Genomic DNA, 27,060 nt, shown 5'->3' on the forward strand with positions numbered 1-27,060 from the left:
TGAAAAAGAGGTGACTTTATTCAGATATATAAATGTCTGGGCCTCCAACATTAAAATCTAGATGAAAAAGAGGTGACTTTATTCAGTTATATAAATTAGTCACAGTCTTGATAACAAAATATAAGGATTTAAAAAAAAATTCTCCAATGACGGTCACGTGTGGAGATGAACTAAAAATATTTATTTTAAGATACTCAAATTCAATTTGAAAGAATTCGTTTCTATTCCGCACTGCTAAAACATTGAACCGTTTCAAATTTCATAATAAAATTGCCAGCCAAAGATATCAATGAATTTTAAAATGCTCTTGATAGTGAAATTTCTGCTTTAAAATACACTGAGCATTCATAATAAGTTAGTAATAAGAATGTACTTTTCATTTATTCATTTTAATTTTAATTTATCTTCTGTGCTTTTATCTGTTTTCCCTTTTAACATTTTTATCTCCAGGACTATCCGATGTGCAATGTACAGTTGACTTTGGATAAATCGAACACCTTGGGATCAACGAAAATGTTGCGATGAACAGAAGTTGCGATTATCTGGAGTGGACTGTATAATATATTGTTGTAACTTATGCATTAAGGGCATTTTAGGAACACTTGGTCCATTTCAATGATATGATATGATGTGGTATGATATGGTAGGATATGAATTTATTCTCTCACCTGGAATCGTGAATTCATTAGTATTAGTATTTAAGAATATAGCTTAGCCGTTGTCAAGTATAGCGTCTATGACACACTGGTTATTCACGAATTGGAACCAAGCGAAGATAAAAAGGAATGCACTCAGTTTACAGCCTTGTCCTTGCCCATTGTCCTGCATACACCATCGTCATGTATACACCATTGTCATGTATACACCATTGTCATGTATACATCAGTCATGTATACACCATTGTCATGTATACACCATTGTCATGTATACATCAGTCATGTATACACCATTGTCATGTATACATCAGTCATGTATACACCATTGTCATGTATACACCATTGTCATGTATACACCATCGTCATGTATACACCATCGTCATGTATACACCATCGTCATGTATACACCACTGTCATGTATACACCATTGTCATGTATACACCATTGTCATGTATACACCATTGTCATGTATACACCATTGTCATGTATACACCATCTTCATGTATACACCATTGTCATGTATACACCATTGTCATGTATACACCATTGTCATGTATACACCATTATCATGTATACACCATTGTCATGTATACACCATTGTCATGTATACACCATTGTCATGTATACACCATCGTCATGTATACACCATTGTCATGTATACACCATTGTCATGTATACAACATCGTCATGTATACACCATTGTCATGTATACACCATTGTCATGTATACACCATCGTCATGTATACACCATTGTCATGTATACATCAGTCATGTATACACCATTGTCATGTATACACCATTGTCATGTACACACCATCGTCATGTATACACCATTGTCATGTATACACCATCGTCATGTATACACCATTGTCATGTATACACCATTGTCATGTATACATCATTGTCATGTATACACCATCGTCATGTATACACCATCGTCATGCATACACCACTGTCATGAATACACCATCGTCATGTATACACCATCGTCATGTATACACCATTGTCATGTATACACCACTGTCATGTATACACCATCGTCATGTATACACCATTGTCATGTATACACCATTGTCATGAATACACCATCGTCATGTATACACCATCGTCATGTATACACCATTGTCATGTATACACCATTGTCATGTATACACCATCGTCATGTATACACCATTGTCATGTATACACCATCGTCATGTATACACCATTGTCATGTATACATCAGTCATGTATACACCATTGTCATGTATACACCATTGTCATGTATACACCATCGTCATGCATACACCACTGTCATGAATACACCATCGTCATGTATACACCATCTTCATGTATACACCATTGTCATGTATACACCACTGTCATGTATACACCATCGTCATGTATACACCATCGTCATGCATACACCACTGTCATGAATACACCATCGTCATGTATACACCATCTTCATGTATACACCATCGTCATGTATACACCATCGTCATGTATACACCATCGTCATGTATACACCATCGTCATGTATACACCATTGTCATGTATACACCATCGTCATGTATACACCATTGTCATGTATACACCATCGTCATGTATACACCATCGTCATGTATACACCATTGTCATGTATACACCATTGTCATGTATACACCATCGTCATGTATACACCATTGTCATGTATACACCATTGTCATGAATACACCATCGTCATGTATACACCATCGTCATGTATACACCATTGTCATGTATACACCATTGTCATGTATACACCATCGTCATGTATACACCATTGTCATGTATACACCACTGTCATGTATACACCATTGTCATCATGTTATACACCACTGTCATGTATACACCATTGTCATGTATACAACATCGTCATGTATACACCACTGTCATGTATACACCATTGTCATGAATACACCATGTCATGTACACTTCATGTATACACCATTGTCTGATCCATCGTCATGAACACCATTGTCATGAATACACCATCGTCATGCATACACCATTGTCATGTATACACCATTGTCATGTATACACCATTGTCATATAAACACCATTGTCATGAATACAAAATTGTCATGTACACAGCAGAAAGCCAAAAGCAGTCAAACTCACAGGTTGTGAGCAATTATCATATTGATGATTGGAAATACACTGCACATATTAAACGTGGTGACTTGACTGGGGTCGCACAGAGAGGGGTAGTGCTACTCAATACCTTGTGTGTATGAAGCCGAGAGCATACTGTTGTGTCATGCTGCCTTTTGCCTACGTCCATCCATTTGTTTATAGCTAACTTTACATGTAACACACCCACTGGTTTCTATGACGACGAAAGTAACACACATAGTACAGTGGTCCCCCGTTTGTAGGCATGATCCTCAAGACTCAAGCACAGTGTGCTTATAGCCGAATCATGCTGAAAAGCGGATTCAGATTACTTTTTTGGAGCTACGTCTATGTTCAATGCTAATATTACAGACAAATAACTTTTTCCTCTTAGTTTCCAAATGCATGTACCGGGTTGAAGGATTGGAGCTGCCATCGGTTCTTTAGAAAATCTTTTTTAGATTGTTTATTATTATTATTATATTTTTGGTAGGTGTGTGGGGGTGGGGGCATGGGGTAAAATAACCCTGTGCTTTCTGCCACAATATGCCATGTCATCAAGCTGTAGATGCGGGATGAAGGGGTTATGCGATGTCGTCAAGCTGTAGTTGTGGGATGAAGGGGTTATGCGATGTCATTAAGCTATAGATGTAAGATGAAGTGTTATGCAATGGCATTAAGCTGTAGATGTGGAATTAAGAGTTATGCAATGTCATTAATACATAAATGTGGGATGAAGTCATTATGCGATGTAATTACGCTGTAGATGCGGGATAAAGGGGTTATGCAATGACATTAAGCTGTAGATGTGGGACGAGGGGTTATGCGATGGCATTAAGCTGTAGATGTGGGATGAAGAGTTATGCGATGGCATTAAGACATAGATGTGGGATGAGGGGTTATGTGATGTCATTAAGACATAGATGTAGGATGAGGGGTTATGCGATATCATTAAGACATAGATGTGGGATGAGGGGTTATGTGATGTCATTAAGACATAGATGTAGGATGAGGGGTTATGTGATGGCATTAAGACATAGATGTGGGATGAGGGGTTATGTGATGTCATTAAGACATAGATGTAGGATGAGGGGTTATGCGATGGCATTAAGACATAGATGTAGGATGAGGGGTTATGCGATGGTATTAAGACATAGATGTAGGATGAGGGGTTATGCGATGGTATTAAGACATAGATGTAGGATTAGGAGTTATGTAGACATAGATGTGGGATGAGGGGTTAGGCGATGGCATTAAGACATAGATGTGGGATGAGGGGTAAAGAAGTGTGTTATTGTTGTTTGTTTAACATTTGATTAAATTCACCTCCTCTATGTGCATTGGTTTCCAACTCTGTTCTCAGCCATTAAAGTTGAAAATAAAGTCTGACAGTCTTAATTGCTTGTTTAACATCTAGGATTGTTGGTGACATGTGCAGCTATGTAGCACAAAATAGATTTGTCAACACATGAATATGTTAGCACAAAATAGATTTGTCAACACATGAATATGTTAGCACAAAATAGATTTGTCAACACATGAATGTGTGACGTGAAGAATGTCACCAACAATGAGTACAGATGCCAATCTTGTCTTCACACCTGGTATTGTAAGCACACTCTACACCTTTGTAAACAAACTATGGTCATTTCATTGACTGCACACTGTATTCCTATGTTAACAAACTATGGTCATCAAAATGACTGCACAATGTACAACTAGGTAAACAACAATGGTCATCACAAGGACTGTACAATGTACACATGTGTAAACAAACTATGGTCATTTAAATGATTACACAATGTACACATGTGTAAACAAACTATGGTCATTTAAATGATTACACAATGTACACATGTGTAAATAAATTCTGGTCATAAATGTGTTTACATACTGGTCCTTTACCCCCACCCCTATGTAACGTTCCAATATGTTGCCAGCCTACCACCTGTTATCATGTGACATTTTTTTCTGGCCATGCATTGTCAGTTTCATCAGTGAGTTATCACTTGTTTTGTGCAAGACGAATAATGATGGAATACTGATGTGTGAATTATATTCTAGTCGGAGAGCATTTTGATTGTTTCTGTGAACTTGTTTGTTAAAATTTTTCAAATATTAATTTTTTAAAATTTTTTAAAAATTATTTATTTACTTTCTTTCCTTTTAGTCATTTTAAAGTAATTGTCAGAAATTGGGCGTGCTTATAAGCAGAGTTCTTTCCATGGAATATGAGATGTTTATAAAGGGGTAAATCTATGTCGAGAAATATCTGTTTTGAGCCAGATCGTGCTTGCAAACAAAATCCACCGTACTATTTTATCATGACCAACATTTTTTTTAGCTCTACAAAAACTTCTCCCTCTTGTTTTTCTTTCTTCCTCCCCCTTCTCTCTATCTTTCTCTCTCTGCTTTTATTATTTAAATCTTTATTCTCACTCCAAAATAATGATAATGATGATGAGGAGGATGATGATGACAATAATAACAATAAATAATAATTTTTAATAATAGTAACCATTAAGATCATTACCATTATTATCGTTTGACCCCCCCCCCCCCCCCCCCCAAAAAAAAAAAAAAACAAAAAAAAAAAAAAAAAAAAAACCAAAAGAAAAACAAACAAACAAAAAAAAAATGAAAGAGACTTGATTATTTCAGGTGTTGACTATTTTCTGATTTGGAAAAGCCCTACAAAAATTATCTGTGATATCATACGGTAGTTGCTTGATTCATGTTTGAACAATCTGACTCTTTTTATTCTCTCACAACCTTAACTTTCTTTCCTCACAAAATATCAACAAAATAAATATGAATTCTTATTTTGAAATGCAGGAATGTTTTGAAGTTCCACCTCCACAGTCAGGCAGTTGGACCCTCCAAGTAAACCATTCGCATACAGATAGAGTAAGGAATGGAGTTAGAGATGAGTGGAGACAGGAGGTTAGCAATGGAGTTAGAGATGTAATTATCAGATGGAGTTAAAATGGAGTTGGGAATTAAGTTAGAGATGGAGTTAGTAGTTAAAATAGAGACAAGTTAGGAATTGAATCAGAGATGGGATTAATGGGCGGAGTTAGAGATGGAGTTAAGACTGAAGTTAGATTTAAAGTAACAGGATGGAGTTAGAGATGGTATGGGATGATATTAGGAATGGGGTAAATGCTATTCTCAATAAAAAAAAATCAACCCTTGCATTATTGTCATGGACAAGGCAGTATAACAAATCTACAGCTGGAAATTGTGTTGAACTTTATCCAAACTTGTTCTTGGAACACTCAAGGGAAACGTAGGGCCAGAATCTGAAAATAAACTGGCACAAAAGGGAAAATGATAGAGATGTACTTATCACGATTTAACAGAATGAGTCAAACATGACTATTGCATATTTCAGACTTTCTCATCCTATAACAGAATGAGATGAACATGACTATTGCATATTTCAGATTCCATCATTTCATTCCCTGTAACACATTGTCCTTCATGACTTCATGCAGATGTAATAAACAAAAAGCCAACAGAGCCATTCTATTCTTGTTTCTATAACATTAAACAGAAAATAGCAATTGCTTGGAGCCCTTTGGACGTAACACAAGTCTATCACAAAGTACTTTCTACCAGATGTTATAGACCCAGCTACGAAAATAAATTCTGAGCGGAAAAGGGGGAGGGGGTAAGTAAAAGCCTCAATTGTACCAGAACTGTTATCTCTCCCTTTCCTTGTAGTGTCAGTGCTCTATCAACTGGGGTACTTGGACATGACCACCTATTAGCCCCTATGTGTCATGATACAATTCCATTATGACATTGAGACATTCGGGAGCAGGCACTGGTGTAAGATAAAGATCTCAACAAGTGTGTATGAAACAGTGTGTATGAAACAGTGCCAGACAAAGCAAGACAGAAAAATTCAGGAAAAAACCTATCCCAAACATTGACTGTGACATCGAGGTAGATCAATGGTAAACCTATCCCAAACATCGACTGTGACATCGAGGTAGATCAATTGTAAACCTATCCCAAACATAGACTGTGACATCGAGGTAGATCAATGGTAAACCTATCCCAAACATCGACTGTGACATCGAGGTAGATCAATGGTAAACCTATCCCAAACATCGACTGTGACATCGAGGTAGATCAATGGTAAACCTATCCCAAACATCGACTGTGACATCGAGGTAGATCAATGGTAAACCTATCCCAAACATCGACTGTGACATCGAGGTAGATCAATTGTAAACCTATCCCAAACATCGACTGGACATCGAGGTAGACCAATTGTAAACCTATCCCAAACATCGACTGTGACATCGAGGTAGATCAATTGTAAACCTATCCCAAACATCGACTGTGACATCGAGGTAGATCAATTGTAAACCTATCCCAAACATCGACTGTGACATCGAGGTAGATCAATTGTAAACCTATCCCAAACATCGACTGTGACATCGAGGTAGATCAATTGTAAACCTATCCCAAACATCGACTGTGACATCGAGGTAGACCAATTATAAACCTATCCCAAACATCGAAAGTGACATCGAGGTAGACCAATTGTAAACCTATCCCAAACATCGACTGTGACATCGAGGTAGACAATTGTAAACCTATCCCAAACATCGACTGGACATCGAGGTAGATCAATGGTAAACCTATCCCAAACATCGACTGTGACATCGAGGTAGATCAATGGTAAACCTATCCCAAACATCGAAAGTGACATCGAGGTAGACCAATTGTAAACCTATCCCAAACATCGACTGTGACATCGAGGTAGAACAATTGTAAACCTATCCCAAACATCGACTGTGATATCGAGGTAGATCAATTGTAAACCTATCCCAAACATCGACTGTGACATCGAGGTAGATCAATGGTAAACCTATCCCAAACATAGACTGGACATCGAGGTAGATCAATTGTAACATATCCCAAACATCGACTGTGACATCGAGGTAGATCAATTGTAAACCTGTCCCAAACATCGACTGTGACATCGACGTAGATCAATTGTAAACCTATCCCAAACATCGACTGTGACATCGAGGTAGATCAATGGTAAACCTATCCCAAACATCGACTGTGACATCGAGGTAGATCAATGGTAAACCTATCCCAAACATCGAAAGTGACATCGAGGTAGACCAATTGTAAACCTATCCCAAACATCGACTGTGACATCGAGGTAGATCAATTGTAAACCTATCCCAAACATCGACTGTGACATCGAGGTAGATCAATGGTAAACCTATCCCAAACATCGACTGTGACATCGAGGTAGACAAATTGTAAACCTATCCCAAACATCGACTGTGACATCGAGGTAGACCAATTGTAAACCTATCCCAAACATCGACTGTGACATCGAGGTAGATCAATTGTAAACCTATCCCAAACATCGACTGTGACATCGAGGTAGATCAATGGTAAACCTATCCCAAACACCGACTGTGGCATCGAGGTAGACCAATTGTAAACCTATCCCAAACATCGACTGTGACATCGAGGTAGACCAATGGTAAACCTATCCCAAACATCGACTGTGACATCGAGGTAGATCAATTGTAAACCTATCCCAAACATAGACTGTGACATCGAGGTAGATCAATGGTAAACCTATCCCAAACATAGACTGTGACATCGAGGTAGATCAATTGTAAACCTATCCCAAACATAGACTGTGACATCGAGGTAGATCAATGGTAAACCTATCCCAAACATCGAAAGTGACATCGAGGTAGATCAATGGTAAACCTATCCCAAACATCGACTGTGACATCGAGGTAGACCAATTGTAAACCTATCCCAAACATCGACTGTGACATCGAGGTAGACCAATTGTAAACCTATCCCAAACATCGACTGTGACATCGAGGTAGACCAATTGTAAACCTATCCCAAACATCTACTGTGACATCGAGGTAGATCAATGGTAAACCTATCCCAAACATCGAAAGTGACATCGAGGTAGATCAATTGTAAACCTATCCCAAACATCTACTGTGACATCGAGGTAGATCAATTGTAAACCTATCCCAAACATCGACTGTGACATCGAGGTAGACCAATTGTAAACCTATCCCAAACATCGACTGTGACATCGAGGTAGATCAATTGTAAACCTATCCCAAACATCGACTGTGATATCGAGGTAGATCAATTGTAAACCTATCCCAAACATCGACTGTGACATCGAGGTAGATCAATTGTAAACCTATCCCAAACATCGACTGTGACATCAAGGTAGACGAATTGTAAACCTATCCCAAACATCGACTGTGACATCGAGGTAGATCAATTGTAAACCTATCCCAAACATAGACTGTGACATCGAGGTAGATCAATTGTAAACCTATCCCAAACATCGACTGTGACATCGAGGTAGATCAATGGTAAACCTATCCCAAACATCGACTGTGACATCGAGGTAGATCAATGGTAAACCTATCCCAAACATCGACTGTGACATCAAGGTAGACGAATTGTAAACCTATCCCAAACATCGACTGTGACATCGAGGTAGATCAATTGTAAACCTATCCCAAACATCGACTGTGACATCGAGGTAGACCAATTGTAAACCTATCCCAAACATCGAAAGTGACATCGAGGTAGACCAATTGTAAACTTATCCCAAACATCGACTGTGACATCGAGGTAGATCAATTGTAAACCTATCCCAAACATCGACTGTGACATCGAGTAGATCAATGGTAAACCTATCCCAAACATAGACTGTGACATCGAGGTAGAGCAATTGTAAACCTATCCCAAACATAGACTGTGACATCGAGGTAGACCAATTGTAAACCTATCCCAAACATCGACTGTGACATCGAGGTAGATCAATTGTAAACCTATCCCAAACATCGACTGTGACATCGAGGTAGACCAATTGTAAACCTATCCCAAACATAGACTGTGACATCGAGGTAGACCAATTGTAAACCTATCCCAAACATCGACTGTGACATCGAGGTAGACCAATTGTAAACCTATCCCAAACATCGACTGTGACATCGAGGTAGACCAATTGTAAACCTATCCCAAACATCGACTGTGACATCGAGGTAGATCAATGGTAAACCTATCCCAAACATTGACTGTGACATCGAGGTAGATCAATTGTAAACCTATCCCAAACATCGACTGTGACATCGAGGTAGACCAATTGTAAACCTATCCCAAACATCGACTGTGACATCGAGGTAGATCAATTGTAAACCTATCCCAAACATCGACTGTGACATCGAGGTAGATCAATGTAAACCTATCCCAAACATGACTGTGACATCGAGTAGATCAATTGTAAACCTATCCCAAACATGACTGTGACATCGAGGTAGACAATTGTAAACCTATCCCAAACATGACTGTGACATCGAGGTAGATCAATTGTAAACCTATCCCAAACATAGACTGGACATCGAGGTAGATCAATTGTAAACCTATCCCAAACATCGACTGTGACATCGAGGTAGACAATGTAAACCTATCCCAAACATGACTGTGACATCGAGGTAGATCAATGTAAACCTATCCCAAACATGACTGTGACATCGAGGTAGATCAATGTAAACCTATCCCAAACATGACTGTGACATCGAGGTAGATCAATGTAAACCTATCCCAAACATAGACTGTGACATCGAGGTAGATCAATGTAAACCTATCCCAAACATCGACTGTGACATCGAGGTAGATCAATGTAAACCTATCCCAAACATCGACTGTGACATCGAGGTAATCAATGTAAACCTATCCCAAACATGACTGTGACATCGAGTAGATCAATGGTAAACCTATCCAAACATGACTGTGACATCGAGGTAGACAATTGTAAACCTATCCCAAACATGACTGTGACATCGAGTAGATCAATTGTAAACCTATCCCAAACATCGACTGTGACATCGAGGTAGATCAATGTAAACCTATCCCAAACATGACTGTGACATCGAGGTAGATCAATTGTAAACCTATCCCAAACATGACTGTGACATCGAGGTAGACAATTGTAAACCTATCCCAAACATCGACTGTGACATCGAGGTAGATCAATGTAACCTATCCCAAACATGACTGTGACATCGAGGTAGACAATGTAACCTATCCCAACATCGACTGTGACATCGAGGTAGTCAATGTAAACCTATCCCAAACATGACTGTGACATCGAGGTAATCAATTGTAAACCTATCACATGCTGTGACATAGGTAGACAATGTAAACTATCCAAATGATGTGAATCGGAGGTATCATGTAAACTATCCCAAATGATTCATGATAGATCATGGTAATTATCAAAATGATGTGAATGATGTCAGTAAATTCAAAATGATGTGACATGAGTGATCATTGTAATAAACATGATGTACATCAGGTAGAATTGTTAATTCAAAATGATGTGATCGAGGTAGATCAATTGTAACATAAAACATGATGTGAATCAGGTAGATCAATTGTACTATAAAATTGATTTACATGAGTAGATCAATTGTAATCTATAACATTTGATGTGAATAAGGTAGATATTGTACTATAAATAGATTGTGAATCAGGTAGCATGAAATCAATGATGTACATGATAGATCATGAATTCCAAATCGACTGTGACATCGAGTAGATCAATTGTAATATCCAAATGATGTGATCGAGGATAGATCATTGTATTCATGATAATCGAGATGAATGTAACTATCCAAACATGATGTACATCATGTAACAATTGTATTCGTATAAACTGATTGTATTTCAGGTAGAATGATTGTAACTATAAATCAGGTGACATGAGTAGATCATTGTATCATATAAACATTGATCGTGATGAGGAAGAATTGTAAACATAAATGGATTGTATTCAGGATAGATCAATTGTAACATAAACATGGATTGTATCAGGTAGATCAATTTTAGTGATAACATGATTGTATTCGAGTAGATCATGATTGTATATTCCTAAATAAATCGATGTGACATGATGTATCATTGTAAAGTATTCATGAAGATGATGTGACAGGATAGATCAATTGTATACATATAACATGATTGTATCGAGTAAGATCAATTGTATCATATAAACATGATGTACATGAGTGATGATTGTATTCAGATGATGTGAATAGGTAGATCAATTGTAACATAAACATGGATGTACATAGATCATGGAATCTATCAAATGATGTGTATTCATGTAGATCAGATTGTAACTATAACATGGATTGTATCAGTAGATCAATTGTAACTATAACATGATGTGCATGATAGATATTGTAACAATAACATGATGTGCATCGAGTAGACCATGGAAACCATCAAACATGATGTGAATCGAGGTAGATCAATTGTAAATATCCCAACATGATTGGACATGAGTAGATCATGTACTATCCAAACATGATGTGCATCGAGGTAGATCAATTGTAAACTATCCAAACTCGACTGTGACATCGAGTAGATCAATTGTAACCTATCAAAATGAGGATGAGGTGACAATTGTAAACTATCAATTTATTGATCGAGGTAGACAATGTAACTCCCAAACATGACTGACTCAGGTAGACAATTGTAAACCTATCAAACATGATTGCATCAGGTAGATCAATTGTAAACCTATCCAAACATGACTTGACATCGAGTAGATAATTGTAAACCTATCCAAACATGACTGTGACATCGAGGTAGACATGGTAAACTATCCAAACATGACTGTGAATCGAGTAATCAATTGTAAACCTATCCCAAACATGACTGTGACATCGAGGTAGATCAATTGTAAACCTATCCCAAACATGACTGTGACATCGAGGTAGATCAATTGTAAACCTATCCCAAACATCGACTGTGACATCGAGGTAGATCAATTGTAAACCTATCCCAAACATGACTGTGACATCGAGGTAGATCAATTGTAAACCTATCCCAAACATCGACTGTGACATCGAGGTAGACCAATTGTAAACCTATCCCAAACATGACTGTGACATCGAGGTAGATCAATTGTAAACCTATCCCAAACATTGACTGTGACATCGAGGTAGATCAATTGGTAAAAACCCATCCCAAACATCGACTGTGACATCGAGGTAGATCAATTGTAAACCTATCCCAAACATGACTGTGACATCGAGGTAGATCAATTGTAAACCTATCCCAAACATCGACTGTGACATCGAGTAGATCAATTGTAAACCTATCCCAACATCGACTGTGACATCGAGTAGATCAATTGTAAACCTATCCCAAACATTGACTGTGACATCGAGGTAGATCAATGTAAACCTATCCCAAACATCGACTGTGACATCGAGAGATCAATTGTAACCTATCCCAAACATGACTGTGACATCGAGGTAGATCAATGTAAACCTATCCCAACATCGACTGTGACATCGAGGTAGACATTGTAAACCTATCCCAAACATCGACTGTGACATCGAGGTAGATCAATGTAAACCTATCCCAACATAGACTGTGACATCGAGGTAGATCAATTGTAAACCTATCCCAAACATCGACTGTGACATCGAGGTAGATCAATTGTAAACCTATCCCAAACATGACTGTGACATCGAGGTAGATCAATTGGGAAACCTATCCCAAACATCGACTGTGACATCGAGGTAGATCAATTGTAAACCTATCCCAAACATCGACTGTGACATCGAGGTAGATCAATTGTAAACCTATCCCAAACATCGACTGTGACATCGAGGTAGACAATGGTAAACCTATCCCAAACATCGACTGTGACATCGAGGTAGACAATTGTAACCTATCCCAAACATTGACTGTGACATCGAGGTAGATCAATTGTAACCTATCCCAAACATAGACTGTGACATCGAGGTAGATCAATTGTAAACCTATCCCAAACATCGACTGTGACATCGAGGTAGATCAATTGTAAACCTATCCCAAACATTGACTGTGACATCGAGGTAGATCCAATTGTAAACCTATCCCAAACATCGACTGTGACATCGAGGTAGATCAATTGTAAACCTATCCCAAACATCGACTGTGACATCGAGGTAGATCAATTGTAAACCTATCCCAAACATGACTGTGACATCGAGGTAGACCAATGGTAAACCTATCCCAAACATCGACTGTGACATCGAGGTAGATCAATTGTAAACCTATCCCAAACATAGACTGTGACATCGAGGTAGATCAATTGTAAACCTATCCCAAACATCGACTGTGACATCGAGGTAGACCAATTGTAAACCTATCCCAAACATAGACTGTGACATCGAGGTAGATCAATTGTAAACCTATCCCAAACATCGACTGTGACATCGAGGTAGATCAATTGTAAACCTATCCCAAACATCGACTGTGACATCGAGGTAGACCAATTGTAAACCTATCCCAAACATAGACTGTGACATCGAGGTAGATCAATTGTAAACCTATCCCAAACATCGACTGTGACATCGAGGTAGACAATTGTAAACCTATCCCAAACATCGACTGTGACATCGAGGTAGATCAATTGTAAACCTATCCCAAACATTGACTGTGACATCGAGGTAGATCAATTGTAAACCTATCCCAAACATCGACTGTGACATCGAGGTAGATCAATTGTAAACCTATCCCAAACATGACTGTGACATCGAGGTAGATCAATTGTAAACCTATCCCAAACATCGACTGTGACATCGAGGTAGATCAATTGTAAACCTATCCCAAACATCGACTGTGACATCGAGGTAGATCAATGGTAAACCTATCAGATCATGGATTGTATTTCAGTGATAGATCATGGATTGTATTTCAGTGATAGATCATGGATTGTATTTCAGTGATAAATCATGGATTGTATTTCAGTGATAGATGATGGATTGTATTTCAGTGATAGATGATGGATTGTATTTCAGTGATAGATCATAGATTGTATTACAGTGATAGATCATGGATTGTATTTCAGTGATAGATCATGGATTGTATTGCAGTGATAGATGATGGATTGTATTTCAGTGATAGATCATGGATTGTATTACAGTGATAGATCATGGATTGTATTTCAGTGATAGATCATGGATTGTATTTCAGTGATAGATCATGGATTGTATTGCAGTGATAGATGATGGATTGTATTTCAGTGATAGATCATGGATTGTATATCAGTGATAGATCATGGATTGTATTTCAGTGATAGATCATGGATTGTATTTCAGTGATAGATGATGGATTGTATTTCAGTGTAAGATTAGATCATGATTGTATTTCAGTGATAGATCATGGATTGTATTTCAGTGATAGATCATGGATTGTATTTCTGTGATAGATCATGGATTGTATTTCAGTGATAGATCATGGATTGTATTTCACTGATAGATGATGGATTGTATTTCAGTGATAGATGATGGATTGTATTTCAATGATAGATCATAGATTGTATTACAGTGATAGATCATGGATTGTATTTCAGTGATAGATCATGGATTGTATTTCAGTGATAGATCATGGATTGTATTGCAGTGATAGATGATGGATTGTATTTCAGTGATAGATCATGGATTGTATTTCAGTGATAGATCATGGATTGTATTTCAGTGATAGATATGGATTGTATTTCAGTGATAGATCATGTGAGATTGTATTTCAGTGATAGATCATGGATTGTATATCAGTGATAGATCATGGATTGTATTTCAGTGATAGATCATGTATTTCAGTGATTAGACATGGATTGTATTATCATGATAGATCATGGATTGTATTTCAGTGAATAGATCATGGATTGTATTTCAGTGATAGATCATGGATTGTATTTCAGTGATAGATATGATTGTTTTCAGTGATAGATATTGGATGTATTCAGTGAAGATCATGGATTGTATTTCAGTGATAGATCATGGATTGTATTTCAGTGATAGTATCATGGATTATTTTATGATAATCATGGATTGTATTCAGTGATAGATCATGGATTGTATTTCAGTGATAGATCATGGATTGTATTTCAGTGATAGATGATGGATATATTCAGTGATAGATCATGGATTGTATTTCAATTGCAGTGTATAGAATGATGGATTGTATTTCAGTGAAGATCAAGGATTGTATTTCAGTGATAGATCATGGATTGTATTCAGTGATAGATCATGGAGTATTTGTATTTCGTGATAGATTTATGGATTGTATTTCAGTGATAGATCATGGAATTGTATTTCAGTGATAGATGATGGATTGTATTTCAGTGATAGATCATGGATTGTATTTAGTGATAGATCATGGATTGTATTTCAGTGATAGAACTGGATTGTATTTCAGTGATAGATGATGGATTGTATTTCAGTGATAGATTGTGGATTGTATTTCAGTGATAGAATCATGGATTGTAATTCAGTGATAGATGATGGATGTATTTCAGTGATAGATCATGGATTGTATATCAGTGATAGACATGGATTGTATTTCAGTGATAGATCATGGATTGTATTTCAGTGATAGATCATGGATTGTATTTCAGTGATAGATCATGGATTGTATTTCAATTGCAGTGATAGATGATGGATTGTATTTCAGTGATAGATCATGGATTGTATTTCAGTGATAGATCATGGATTGTATTTCAGTGATAGATGATGGATTGTATTTCAGTGATAGATCATGGATTGTATTTCAGTGATAGATCATGGATTGTATTTCAGTGATAGATGATGGATTGTATTTCAGTGATAGATGATGGATTGTATTTCAGTGATAGATAGATGTATCAGTGATAGATATGGATGTATTTCAGTGATAGATCATGGATGTTATCAGTGATAGATCAGGATGTATTTCAGTGATAGATCATGGATTGTATTCAGTGATAGATGATGGATTGTATTTCAGTGATAGATCATGGATTGTATTCAGTGATAGATCATGATTAGATTCAGTGATAGTGATGTATTTCAGTGATAGATCATGGATTGTATTTCAGTGATAGATCATGGATTGTATTTCAGTGATAGATATGATGATTTGTATTTCAGTGATATAGATCATGGATTGTATTTCAGTGATAGATGATGGATTGTATTTCAGTGATAGATCATGGATTGTACTTCAGTGATAGATCATGGATTGTATTTCAGTGATAGATCATGGATTGTATTTCAGTGATAGATCATGGATTGTATTTCAGTGATAGATCATGGATTGTATTTCAGTGATAGATCATGGATTGTATTTCAGTGAATCATGATTGTATTCGTGATAGATTCTGATTGTATTTCAGTGATAGATCATGGATGTATTTCAGTGAAAAGATGAAGATGATTTCAGTAAATTTCAGTGATGATCATGGATTATTCAGAAAAATTAAACAGATAGATACAGATTGTAATCAGTGATGACAGGATTGTATTTCATATAGACATGGAGCTATTCAGTATAGATATATTGTCAAATGTGAACATGAATGATCCTGATTGTATTTCTGTGATACACATTGGATTTGTATTCATGAAGAATGCGCTTGACGGATGGTTAAAACTTGGAATCCCTTCCTTTAATCTGAAGCTGATGATTTATGCCTAACCTCTCATCTAATTTCCTACACCTATCGAATGAAAGAGTACCCTAAATCCTGTCCCCGCCCCCCCAAAAAAAAAATAAATGAATGATTACTGTAAAAAAAATAAACAAAGTAACTTATGTACAAATGTTCATCAGCATCATAAACGTCAAATGGCGGATCTTCTCTTTTCTTCCCCTGTCACTTATTTTCATCTTCTTCTGCCATCCCTTCGCTTTGACCCTCCATCCTGCCTACCTCTCATCTTCCCCCTCCCCCTAACCTTCTTTTAATTTTCCCACTCTTCTTCTTTTCCTTCCCCCTATCCTCCTTCTTCATCTTCCCCCTTCTTCCTCTTCTTCTTTGCCCCCCTCCTCCTTCTTCTTCCCCCTCCTCCTCCTTCTTCTTCCCCCTCCTCCTTCTTCTTTTCCTTCCCCCTCTCCTCCTCCTTCTTCTTCCCCTCCTCCTTCTTTTCCTTCTTTCCTCCTTCTTCCTTCCCCTCTTTCTCCTCCTCTTCCTCCTCCTTCTTCTTCCCTCTCCTCCTTCTTCTTCCCCCTCCTCCTCTTCTTCTTCTTCCTCCTCCTCTTCTTCTTCTTCCTCCTCCTCCCCCCCCCCTTCCTTCTTCTTTGTCTTATTCTTTTTTCATTGCCTTACAGTATTTCCCAGTTTTAAAGGTCAATAGAATGAATACAGAACATAAACTGCCACTCTAAAGTGACATAAGAATAGAACTAATTCTTTTAAATGATGTGATGTTTTGTGATTGTGCTCAGGCTACTCCAGAATCCACCAGTTGAAAGAAATAGGTCAAGAAGTTGGCCCATCTGATCAAGCAGGTGGAATGGACGTTTTGCAGCCATGGCCTGGCCTTGTTCGTGTTACTGATCGGGCAGATTAGGAGAACGTGATTGCCAGTTGATTGTTGTCAATTTTGTGAGTGATAGTGATAATGGTGATTGCGATAATGATGGTGAAAGTGATAATGGTGATTGTGACAATGATGATGATAGTGATAATGATGGTGATAGTAATATGGTGATTGTGATAATGATGGTGATTGTGATAATGACGGTGATAGTAATAATGGTGATTGTGATAATGGTGATTGTGGTAATGATGATGATAGTTATAATGGTGATTGTGACAATGATGATGATGGTGATAATGGTGATTGTGATAATGGTGATTGTGATAATGATGGCGATTGTGATAATGGTGATTGTGATAATGATGGCGATTGTGATAATGATGGTGATAGTGATAATGGTGATTGTGATAATGATGGTGATTGTGATAATGATGGTGATAGTGATAATGGTGATTGTGATAATGATGGTGATTGTGATAATGATGGTGATAGTGATAATGGTGAATGTGATAATGATGGTGATCGTGATAAAGATGATGATAGTGATAATGGTGACTGTGATAATGATGGTGATAGTAATAATGGTGATTGCGATAATGGTGATAGTGAGAATGGTGACTATGATAATGGTGACTGTGATAATAGTGATAGTGATAATGGTGACTGTGATAATGGTGGTGATAGTGATAATGGTGATAGTGATAATGGTGACTGTGATAATGATGGTCATAGTGATAATGGTGACTGTGATAATGATGGTGATAGTGGTAATGGTGACTGTGATAATGGTGATAGTGATAATGGTGAATGTGATAATGATGGTGATAGTGATAATGATGGTGATAGTGATAATGATGGTGATAGTGATAATGGTGACTGTGATAATGATGGTGATAGTGATAATGATGTGATAGTGATAATGGTAATTGTGATAATGATGGTGATAGTGATAATGATGGTGATAGTGATAAAGATGATGATAGTGATAATGGTGACTGTGATAATGGTTGTGATAGTGATAATGGTGATAGTGATAATGGTGACTGCGATAATGATGGTGATAGTGATAATGGTGATAGTGATAATGGTGACTGTGATAATGGTGACTGTGATAATGGTGATAGTGAGAATGGTGACTATGATAATGGTGACTGTGATAATAGTGATAGTGATAATGGTGACTGTGATAACGATGGTGATAGTGATAATGGTGACTGTGATAATGGTGATTGTGACAATGATGATGATGGTGATAATGGTGATTGTGATAATGGTGATTGTGATAATAATGGTGATTGTGATAATATTGGTGATAGTGACAATGGTGATTGTGATAATGGTGATTGTGATAATAATGGTGATTGTGATAATGATGGTGATAGTGATAATGGTGAATGTGATAATGATGGTGATCGTGATAAAGATGATGATTGTGATAATGGTGACTGTGATAATGGTGATAGTGACTGTGATAATGGTGGTGATAGTGATAATGGTGACTGTGATAATGATGGTGATAGTGGTAATGGTGACTGTGATAATGGTGATAGTGATAATGGTGACTGTGATAATGATGGTGATAGTGATAATGGTGATAGTGATAATGATGGTGATAGTGATAATGGTGACTGTGATAATGGTGATAGTGATAATGGTGAATGTGATAATGATGGTGATAGCGATGATGGTGATAGTGATAATGATGATTGTGATAATGGTGCTAGTGATAATGGTGATTGTGATAATGGTGATTGTGATAATGATGGTGATAGTGATAATGGTGATTGTGATAATGGTGATTGTGATAATGGTGATTGTGATAATAGTGATTGTGATAATGGTGACTGTGATAATGGTGATTGTGATAATGATGGTGATAGTGATAATGGTGATAGTGATAATGTTGATTGTGATAATGGTGATTGTGATAATAATGGTGACTGTGATAATGGTGACTGTGCTAATGATGATGATGATGTTAATGACATTGATCAATCATGATTTATTTTTGAAATAGAAACATTGCAGGAAATCAAGAAATCCGGAATGAGAACAAATATTACGAATTTTCTGCCAAAGTCATGACTATTGACAGGTCATCAAATTGACTTACTGGAATAATAAAGAGAAATATGTGCCCATTCCAGCAAAGATGTGCCACCAAGCGTGAAACTGAAACAGAGGGCCGCTCACTTGTCCTATAGAATGGGAACGTATAGTTCTGTGGGACAAGATCAGTACAAGATAAATAGATTTTCATTTTAAAACATTACTTCTGGGTGGTTTCATGAATTTTCTTTTGCCTTTGTTGTGAAGAACAAAAGTAATGTCAGTATAAGCAAACGTGTATGTGTGAATACATTTTAATGTTTGTGAATACATTTTAATGTGTGTGAATGCATTTTAATGTGTGTGAATACATTTTAATGTGTGTGAATACATTTTAATGTGTGTGAATGCATTTTAATGTGTGTGAATACATTTTAATGTGTGTGAATGCATTTTAATGTGTGTGAATGCATTTTATAGTATGTGGATGCATTTTAATGTTTATCAATGCATTTTAATGTGTGTGAATGCATTTTAATGTGTGTGAATGCATTTTAATGTTTGTGAATACATTTTAATGTGTGTGAATATATTTTAATGTGTGTGAATGCATTTTAAAGTGTGTGAATGCATTTTAATGTATGTGGATGCATTTTAATGTATGTGGATGCATTTTAATGTGTGTGAATGCATTTTAATGTGTGTGAATGCATTTTATAGTATGTGGATGCATTTTAATGTTTATCAATGCATTTTAATGTGTGTGAATGCATTTTAATGTATGTGGATGCATTTAATGTATGTGAATACATTTTAATGTGTGTGAATGCATTTTAATGTGTGTGAATGCATTTTAATGTATGTGGATGCATTTTATAGTATGTGGATGCATTTTAATGTTTATCAATGCATTTTAATGTGTGTGAATGCATTTTATGTTTGTGAATGCATTTTAATGTTTATCAATGCATTTTAATGTGTGTGAATGCATTTTATGTTTGTGAATGCATTTTAATGTACGTGAATGCATTTTAATGTGTGTGAATGCATTTTATGTTTGTGAATGCATTTTAATGTACGTGAATGCATTTTAATGTGTGGGAATGTAATTTAAGGTGTGTGAATGCAATTTAAGCTGTGTGAATGCAATTTAAGGTGTGTGAATGCGTTTTAATGTGCGTGAATGCAATTTAAGGTGTGTGAATGCAATTTAAGGTGTGTGAATGCAATTTAAGGTGTGTGAATGCAATTTAAGGTGTGTGAATGCAATTTAAGGTGTGAGGATGCAATTTAAGGTGTGTGAATGCATTTTAACATAGAATACACATGAGTGGAAACACAATTCTAATTCAATATGCCAGAGTTTTAGGAATTAGTAGTAATATTAAAACAAAACAAAATACCTGTTAAAAAAAATATGGAGAAAGAATCACACCTACATTTACAATTTCACACAAATGTACCATAGAGACAGAACAAAAGTTTGTTTGTTTTTAAGGATTTTATGCGCAGCAACACATTCAGGTCATATCAGCGCCAGTAAAAAGGAAGAAAATTGGATCGTAAAAACATTCTAGATGTACAATTAAAAGGATTTGAGGAAAATGTAAGACATAGGGGAAATGGTTCAAATAGGGAACAGGTGTCGATTCCAAGAGCACACTATCTAAGAATTTACTTTGAGACCGCCTAAGTCTCATCCAGAAACAAGCACAGGTTCCCACTAAGAGGAATACATTCAAATGTTTTACAAATCATATATATTATGTATACAGAACATAATATAGTGCATAACAGAGAGATCATTTTCAAGACAAAAAATATCATCTCCCAAAACCATAACAACACATTTGACTATTTTCCTCCCAGCTATGGGATATAGTCAGGGCCAGGACAAAACCAAGTAATCTCAACCAAAGACAAAGACAGAAAGAATGTTGGAAAACAGATATAGGGGGATAGAAGATACGGTAATTGCATCCCTGTCCACTATAGGAAGATCAGGAACCCCAGCCAGACAGAATAAATCATCACACCTACATTTACAGTTTGACATAAATGGACCATGGAGACAGAATAAATCATCACGCCTACATTTACAGCTTGACATAAATGGACTATGGAGACAGAATAAATCATCACGCCTACATTTACAATTTGACATAAATGGACCATGGAGACAGAATAAATCATCACGCCTACATTTACAGTTTGACATAAATGGACCATGGAGACAGAATAAATCATCACATCTATATTTACAATTTGACATAAATGGACTATGGAGACAGAATAAATCATCACGCCTACATTTACAATTTGACATAAATGGACCATGGAGACAGAATAAATCATCACATCTATATTTACAATTTGACATAAATGGACTATGGACACAGAATAAATCATCACACCTACATTTACAATTTGACATAAATGGACTATGGAGACAGAATAAATCATCACACCTACATTTACAATTTGACATAAATGGACTATGGAGACAGAATAAATCATCAAACCTACATTTACAGTTTGGCATAAATGGACTATGGAGAAAGAATAAATCATCACGCCTACATTTACAGCTTGACATAAATGGACTATGGAGAAAGAATAAATCATCACGCCTACATTTACAGTTTGGCATAAATGGACTATGGAGACAGAATAAATCATCACGCCTACATTTACAATTTGACATAAATGGACTATGGAGACAGAATAAATCATCACACCTACATTTACAGTTTGGCATAAATGGACTATGGAGACAGAATAAATCATCACACCTACATTTACAGCTTGACATAAATGGACCATGGAGACAGAATAAATCATCACATCTACATTTACAGTTTGACATAAATGGACCATGGAGACAGAATAAATCATCACACCTACATTTACAATTTGACATAAATGGACTATGGAGACAGAATAAATCATCACGCCTACATTTACAGTTTGACATAAATGGACTATGGACACAGAATAAATCATCACACCTTCATTTACAATTTGACATAAATGGACTATGGAGACAGAATAAATCATCACACCTACATTTACAGTTTGGCATAAATGGACTATGGAGACAGAATAAATCATCACGCCTACATTTACAGTTTGACATAAATGGACTATGGAGACAGAATAAATCATAACGCCTACATTTACAATTTGACATAAATGGACTATGGACACAGAATAAATCATCACACCTACATTTACAATTTGACATAAATGGACTATGGAGACAGAATAAATCATCACACCTACATTTACAATTTGACATAAATGGACCATGGAGACAGAATAAATCATCACATCTAATTTACAATTTGACATAAATGGACTATGGAGACAGAATAAATCATCACGCCTACATTTACAATTTGACATAAATGGACTATGGAGACAGAATAAATCATCACGCCTACATTTACAATTTGACATAAATGGACTATGGAGACAGAATAAATCATCACACCTACATTTACAATTTGACATAAATGGACTATGGAGACAGAATAAATCATCACACCTACATTTACAATTTGACATAAATGGACTATGGAGACAGAATAAATCATCACGCCTACATTTAAATTTGACATAAATGGACTATGGAGACAGAATAAATCATCACATCTACATTTACAATTTGACATAAATGGACTATGAAGACAGAATAAATCATCACGCCTACATTTACAATTTGACATAAATGGACTATGGAGACAGAATAAATAATCACACCTATATTTACAATTTGACATAAATGGACTATGGAGACAGAATAAATCATCACACCTACATTTACAATTTGACATAAATGGACTATGGAGACAGAATAAATCATCACACCTACATTTACAGTTTGACATAAATGGACCATGGAGACAGAATAAATCATCACGCCTACATTTACAGCTTGACATAAATGGACCATGGAGACAGAATAAATCATCACACCTACATTTACAATTTGACATAAATGGACCATGGAGACAGAATAAATCATCACGCCTACATTTACAGTTTGACATAATAATCACATCAAAAAAAAAAAAAATCCAAACATAAAATGGCGTTGATTAAATAATCTGACAGCTCTTTCCTCTGCAAAAATGAAATGACTGGTTTATCGTAGTCATGTTGATAACAATGGCATTGAGTCTCACATGTTTGTAGCCTTTAGTATGGGTAGCTCTAACACAGCAAGCCTTCAGTACAAAAACATGATCGTTTTCCTTGGAATTCTCTACGATTACCGATTAAAGTTCAAATTCAAATTAAACGTCTTTATCTGCAAAAGGCGGATTGTCCATTACTGCAGATTTTATACAATTATGTGGTGACTTTCTCCATTATTGTGTTATTGACTTGAAAGATAAATGTTTAATAGTTGACCAAATTTGTTGTTATTGGTAATATCTAGGATATCTGGTGGGAGAGTGTTCCATCCCTTGAAAGTTCTTGGGAAGCAACTGTTTTTATATTTGTTGGTACTGTGTGTTGGGGTTGTGAACTTACTGCTATGATAATTTCTTGTGGTTGTACAGTGCTGTTTTGTGAAATACTGTGGTAGAGTTGCATCCTGGTTCGCACAAGGTTCAATATTAAAACCTGACATTTTTCCTTGGAATTGTCTAAGACAAAAACCTGACATTTTTCCTTGGAATTGTCTAAGACAAAAACCTGACATTTTTCCTTGGAATTGTCTAAGACAAAAACAAGACATTTTTCCTTGGAATTGTCTAAGACAAAAAAACAAGACATTTTTCCTTTGAACTGTTTAGAATAGCTAATAAAATGTTCTATTTAAAAAAAAAAGACATTTTTCCTTGGAGTTGTCCAAGAATACCTAATAAAATGTTCCATACAAAAACAAGACATTTTTCCTTGGAATTCTCTAAAAATAGCTAATAAATGATCTATATAAAACATGCAGCTAGAATCAGAGCTTTGCAATAATTGCATCCTTTATGGTCACTGACCACACTCAACATTACTTAATCTTTGTTACAAAATGAGACTGATACAACTGAGCCGTGGCCTAACAGATGGCTGAGAATGATTGGTTGGAGAGAGAGCACACAGTTTGTCCTTACCTTAAATGATGACAGTAGTGGTTGTCAATATTCCACAAGAAGAAACCCAATCCATACGTGACAAAGGCTACAATGAAAAGACCTTTACTACATTCAAATTTACTGAAGAATAAAAGAAAGAGAGAGATCATCGTATTACTTATTATTCCTCAAACATATTCATTCTTTCGATCAAAAAGAAAGACATTACGATAACATAACATAACAACAATAATCATTTATATAGCGCCCACTTCCATTTGAATAAATGCTTGTCAGCGATTAGAATTCCAGATGGCTCCCACACATACACATATGCATATTGACTGTACACTTAATGATATAGTCATTGCTCCACTATTAATTCTAGATATTATAAACCTGTTTAAAGAGACTGTTTTCAAATTATCTTGAAAGAGTTAAAGGAGCCAGATCAATTTTTTTGAAGGGATGAGTATGAGGATCTAAGAGTACATGGAGGATTGTGAATTTTAACAATGGATTTCGTATAATCTGGGACCAAAATTTCATTGAGGCATTTGTACATGAGGCATGCAAGAAACTAAAGGAGAACTTCAGTGGACTTTGTTTATTCAGATTTGATTTAAAATCACATAGTTGCAAGTAGATTATTTCCCCTTTAAAAATGATCAGATGATAAAATTTGAATGCAATACACAATTATGTTTCCATCATTTGAACACCTCCTTTGCCAACAATTTGTCCGGTTTATTTATAGAGATATCCGGATAGTTGACTCGCTACCTAAAGTGTCATAATTCTTAACCTGGGACAACCATTTCAGCAAACAACAATAAAACTATCCACAAACAACAATAGGACTATCCACAAACAACAATAGGACTATCCACAAACAACAATAGGACTATCCACAAACAACAATAGGACTATCCACAAACAACAATAGGACTATCCACAAACAACAATAGGACTATCCACAAACAACAATAGGACTATCCACAAACAACAATAGGACTATCCACAAACAACAATAGGACTATCCACAAACAACAATAGGACTATCCACAAACAACAATAGGACTATCCACAAACAACAATAGGACTATCCACAAACAACAATAGGACTATCCAGATTTCTTTCGTGATGATTTATTAGAATCGTTGTTATTTATGTCTTCTTATTTTTTGGGGGTGGGGGGATGATTTTGTTTTGGATTGGTTTTTCATGAAGCTTGATTACTAAGTCAATTTCTTTTATTGCAAATTCATAGAGCTATTGAAGCATGAGGTCACAAACCTCCCTCACCCCTTGGAGATGTTGGGAAAAAGCAGCAGATTGTCGCTATCATCTTGTTCAATGTGTACATTTGGTGTCATATAGATTCTACAGTTGGACGTTTGCTCGTTGGTCATCACAACTACAACTTTTGTATCCATTTGAATGTCAGCAAATTGTTGGACCTTTGATGTTATCTATTCTTCTCCTTACTGAATGTAATGATATGCTCAAGTTGTCGTGAAACTTCAAGAAAGGTAACATGAATAGAGTGTCGTTCACTCTTGATGAGCAATTCAAGCCACTGATAAAGTGAGACCAGATTCATAATTTATAAATACGATTGAGAAATATGGATGTCACACAATGGCTAGATCAAGTGTCAAGTGACCTTGACCTTAATTGATATCAACAACCTTGCATGCCCAATGACATCAATATCAAATGACTGGGGATGGAACCGTGTAAACTGGCATGATTGACACCTGTTGATT

The 27,060-nt window shown here is 36.3% G+C and overlaps 1 protein-coding gene across 1 annotated transcript in view; it reads right to left on the minus strand.

The window, feature by feature from the left end:
* Window positions 1–399: 399 nt before the first annotated feature.
* Window positions 400–27,060, minus strand: part of LOC144955880 (alkaline ceramidase 3-like) — a 63,245-nt gene continuing 36,584 nt past the window's right edge. The window contains exons 8-10 of the mRNA XM_078886130.1: window positions 25,330–25,431; window positions 20,227–20,384; window positions 400–6,084 (exon numbers count right to left, since the gene is read on the minus strand). Coding sequence (XP_078742256.1) covers window positions 20,273–20,384; window positions 25,330–25,431 — 214 coding nt within the window. The 3' untranslated portion in view covers window positions 400–6,084; window positions 20,227–20,272. The remainder of the gene's footprint in view (window positions 6,085–20,226; window positions 20,385–25,329; window positions 25,432–27,060) is intronic.

Source organism: Berghia stephanieae, chromosome 10, assembly GCF_034508935.2.
Source record: "Berghia stephanieae isolate SIO BIC M18660-M18661 chromosome 10, UCSD_Bste_1.3, whole genome shotgun sequence".
Taxonomy (NCBI): Eukaryota; Metazoa; Mollusca; class Gastropoda; order Nudibranchia; family Aeolidiidae; genus Berghia; species Berghia stephanieae.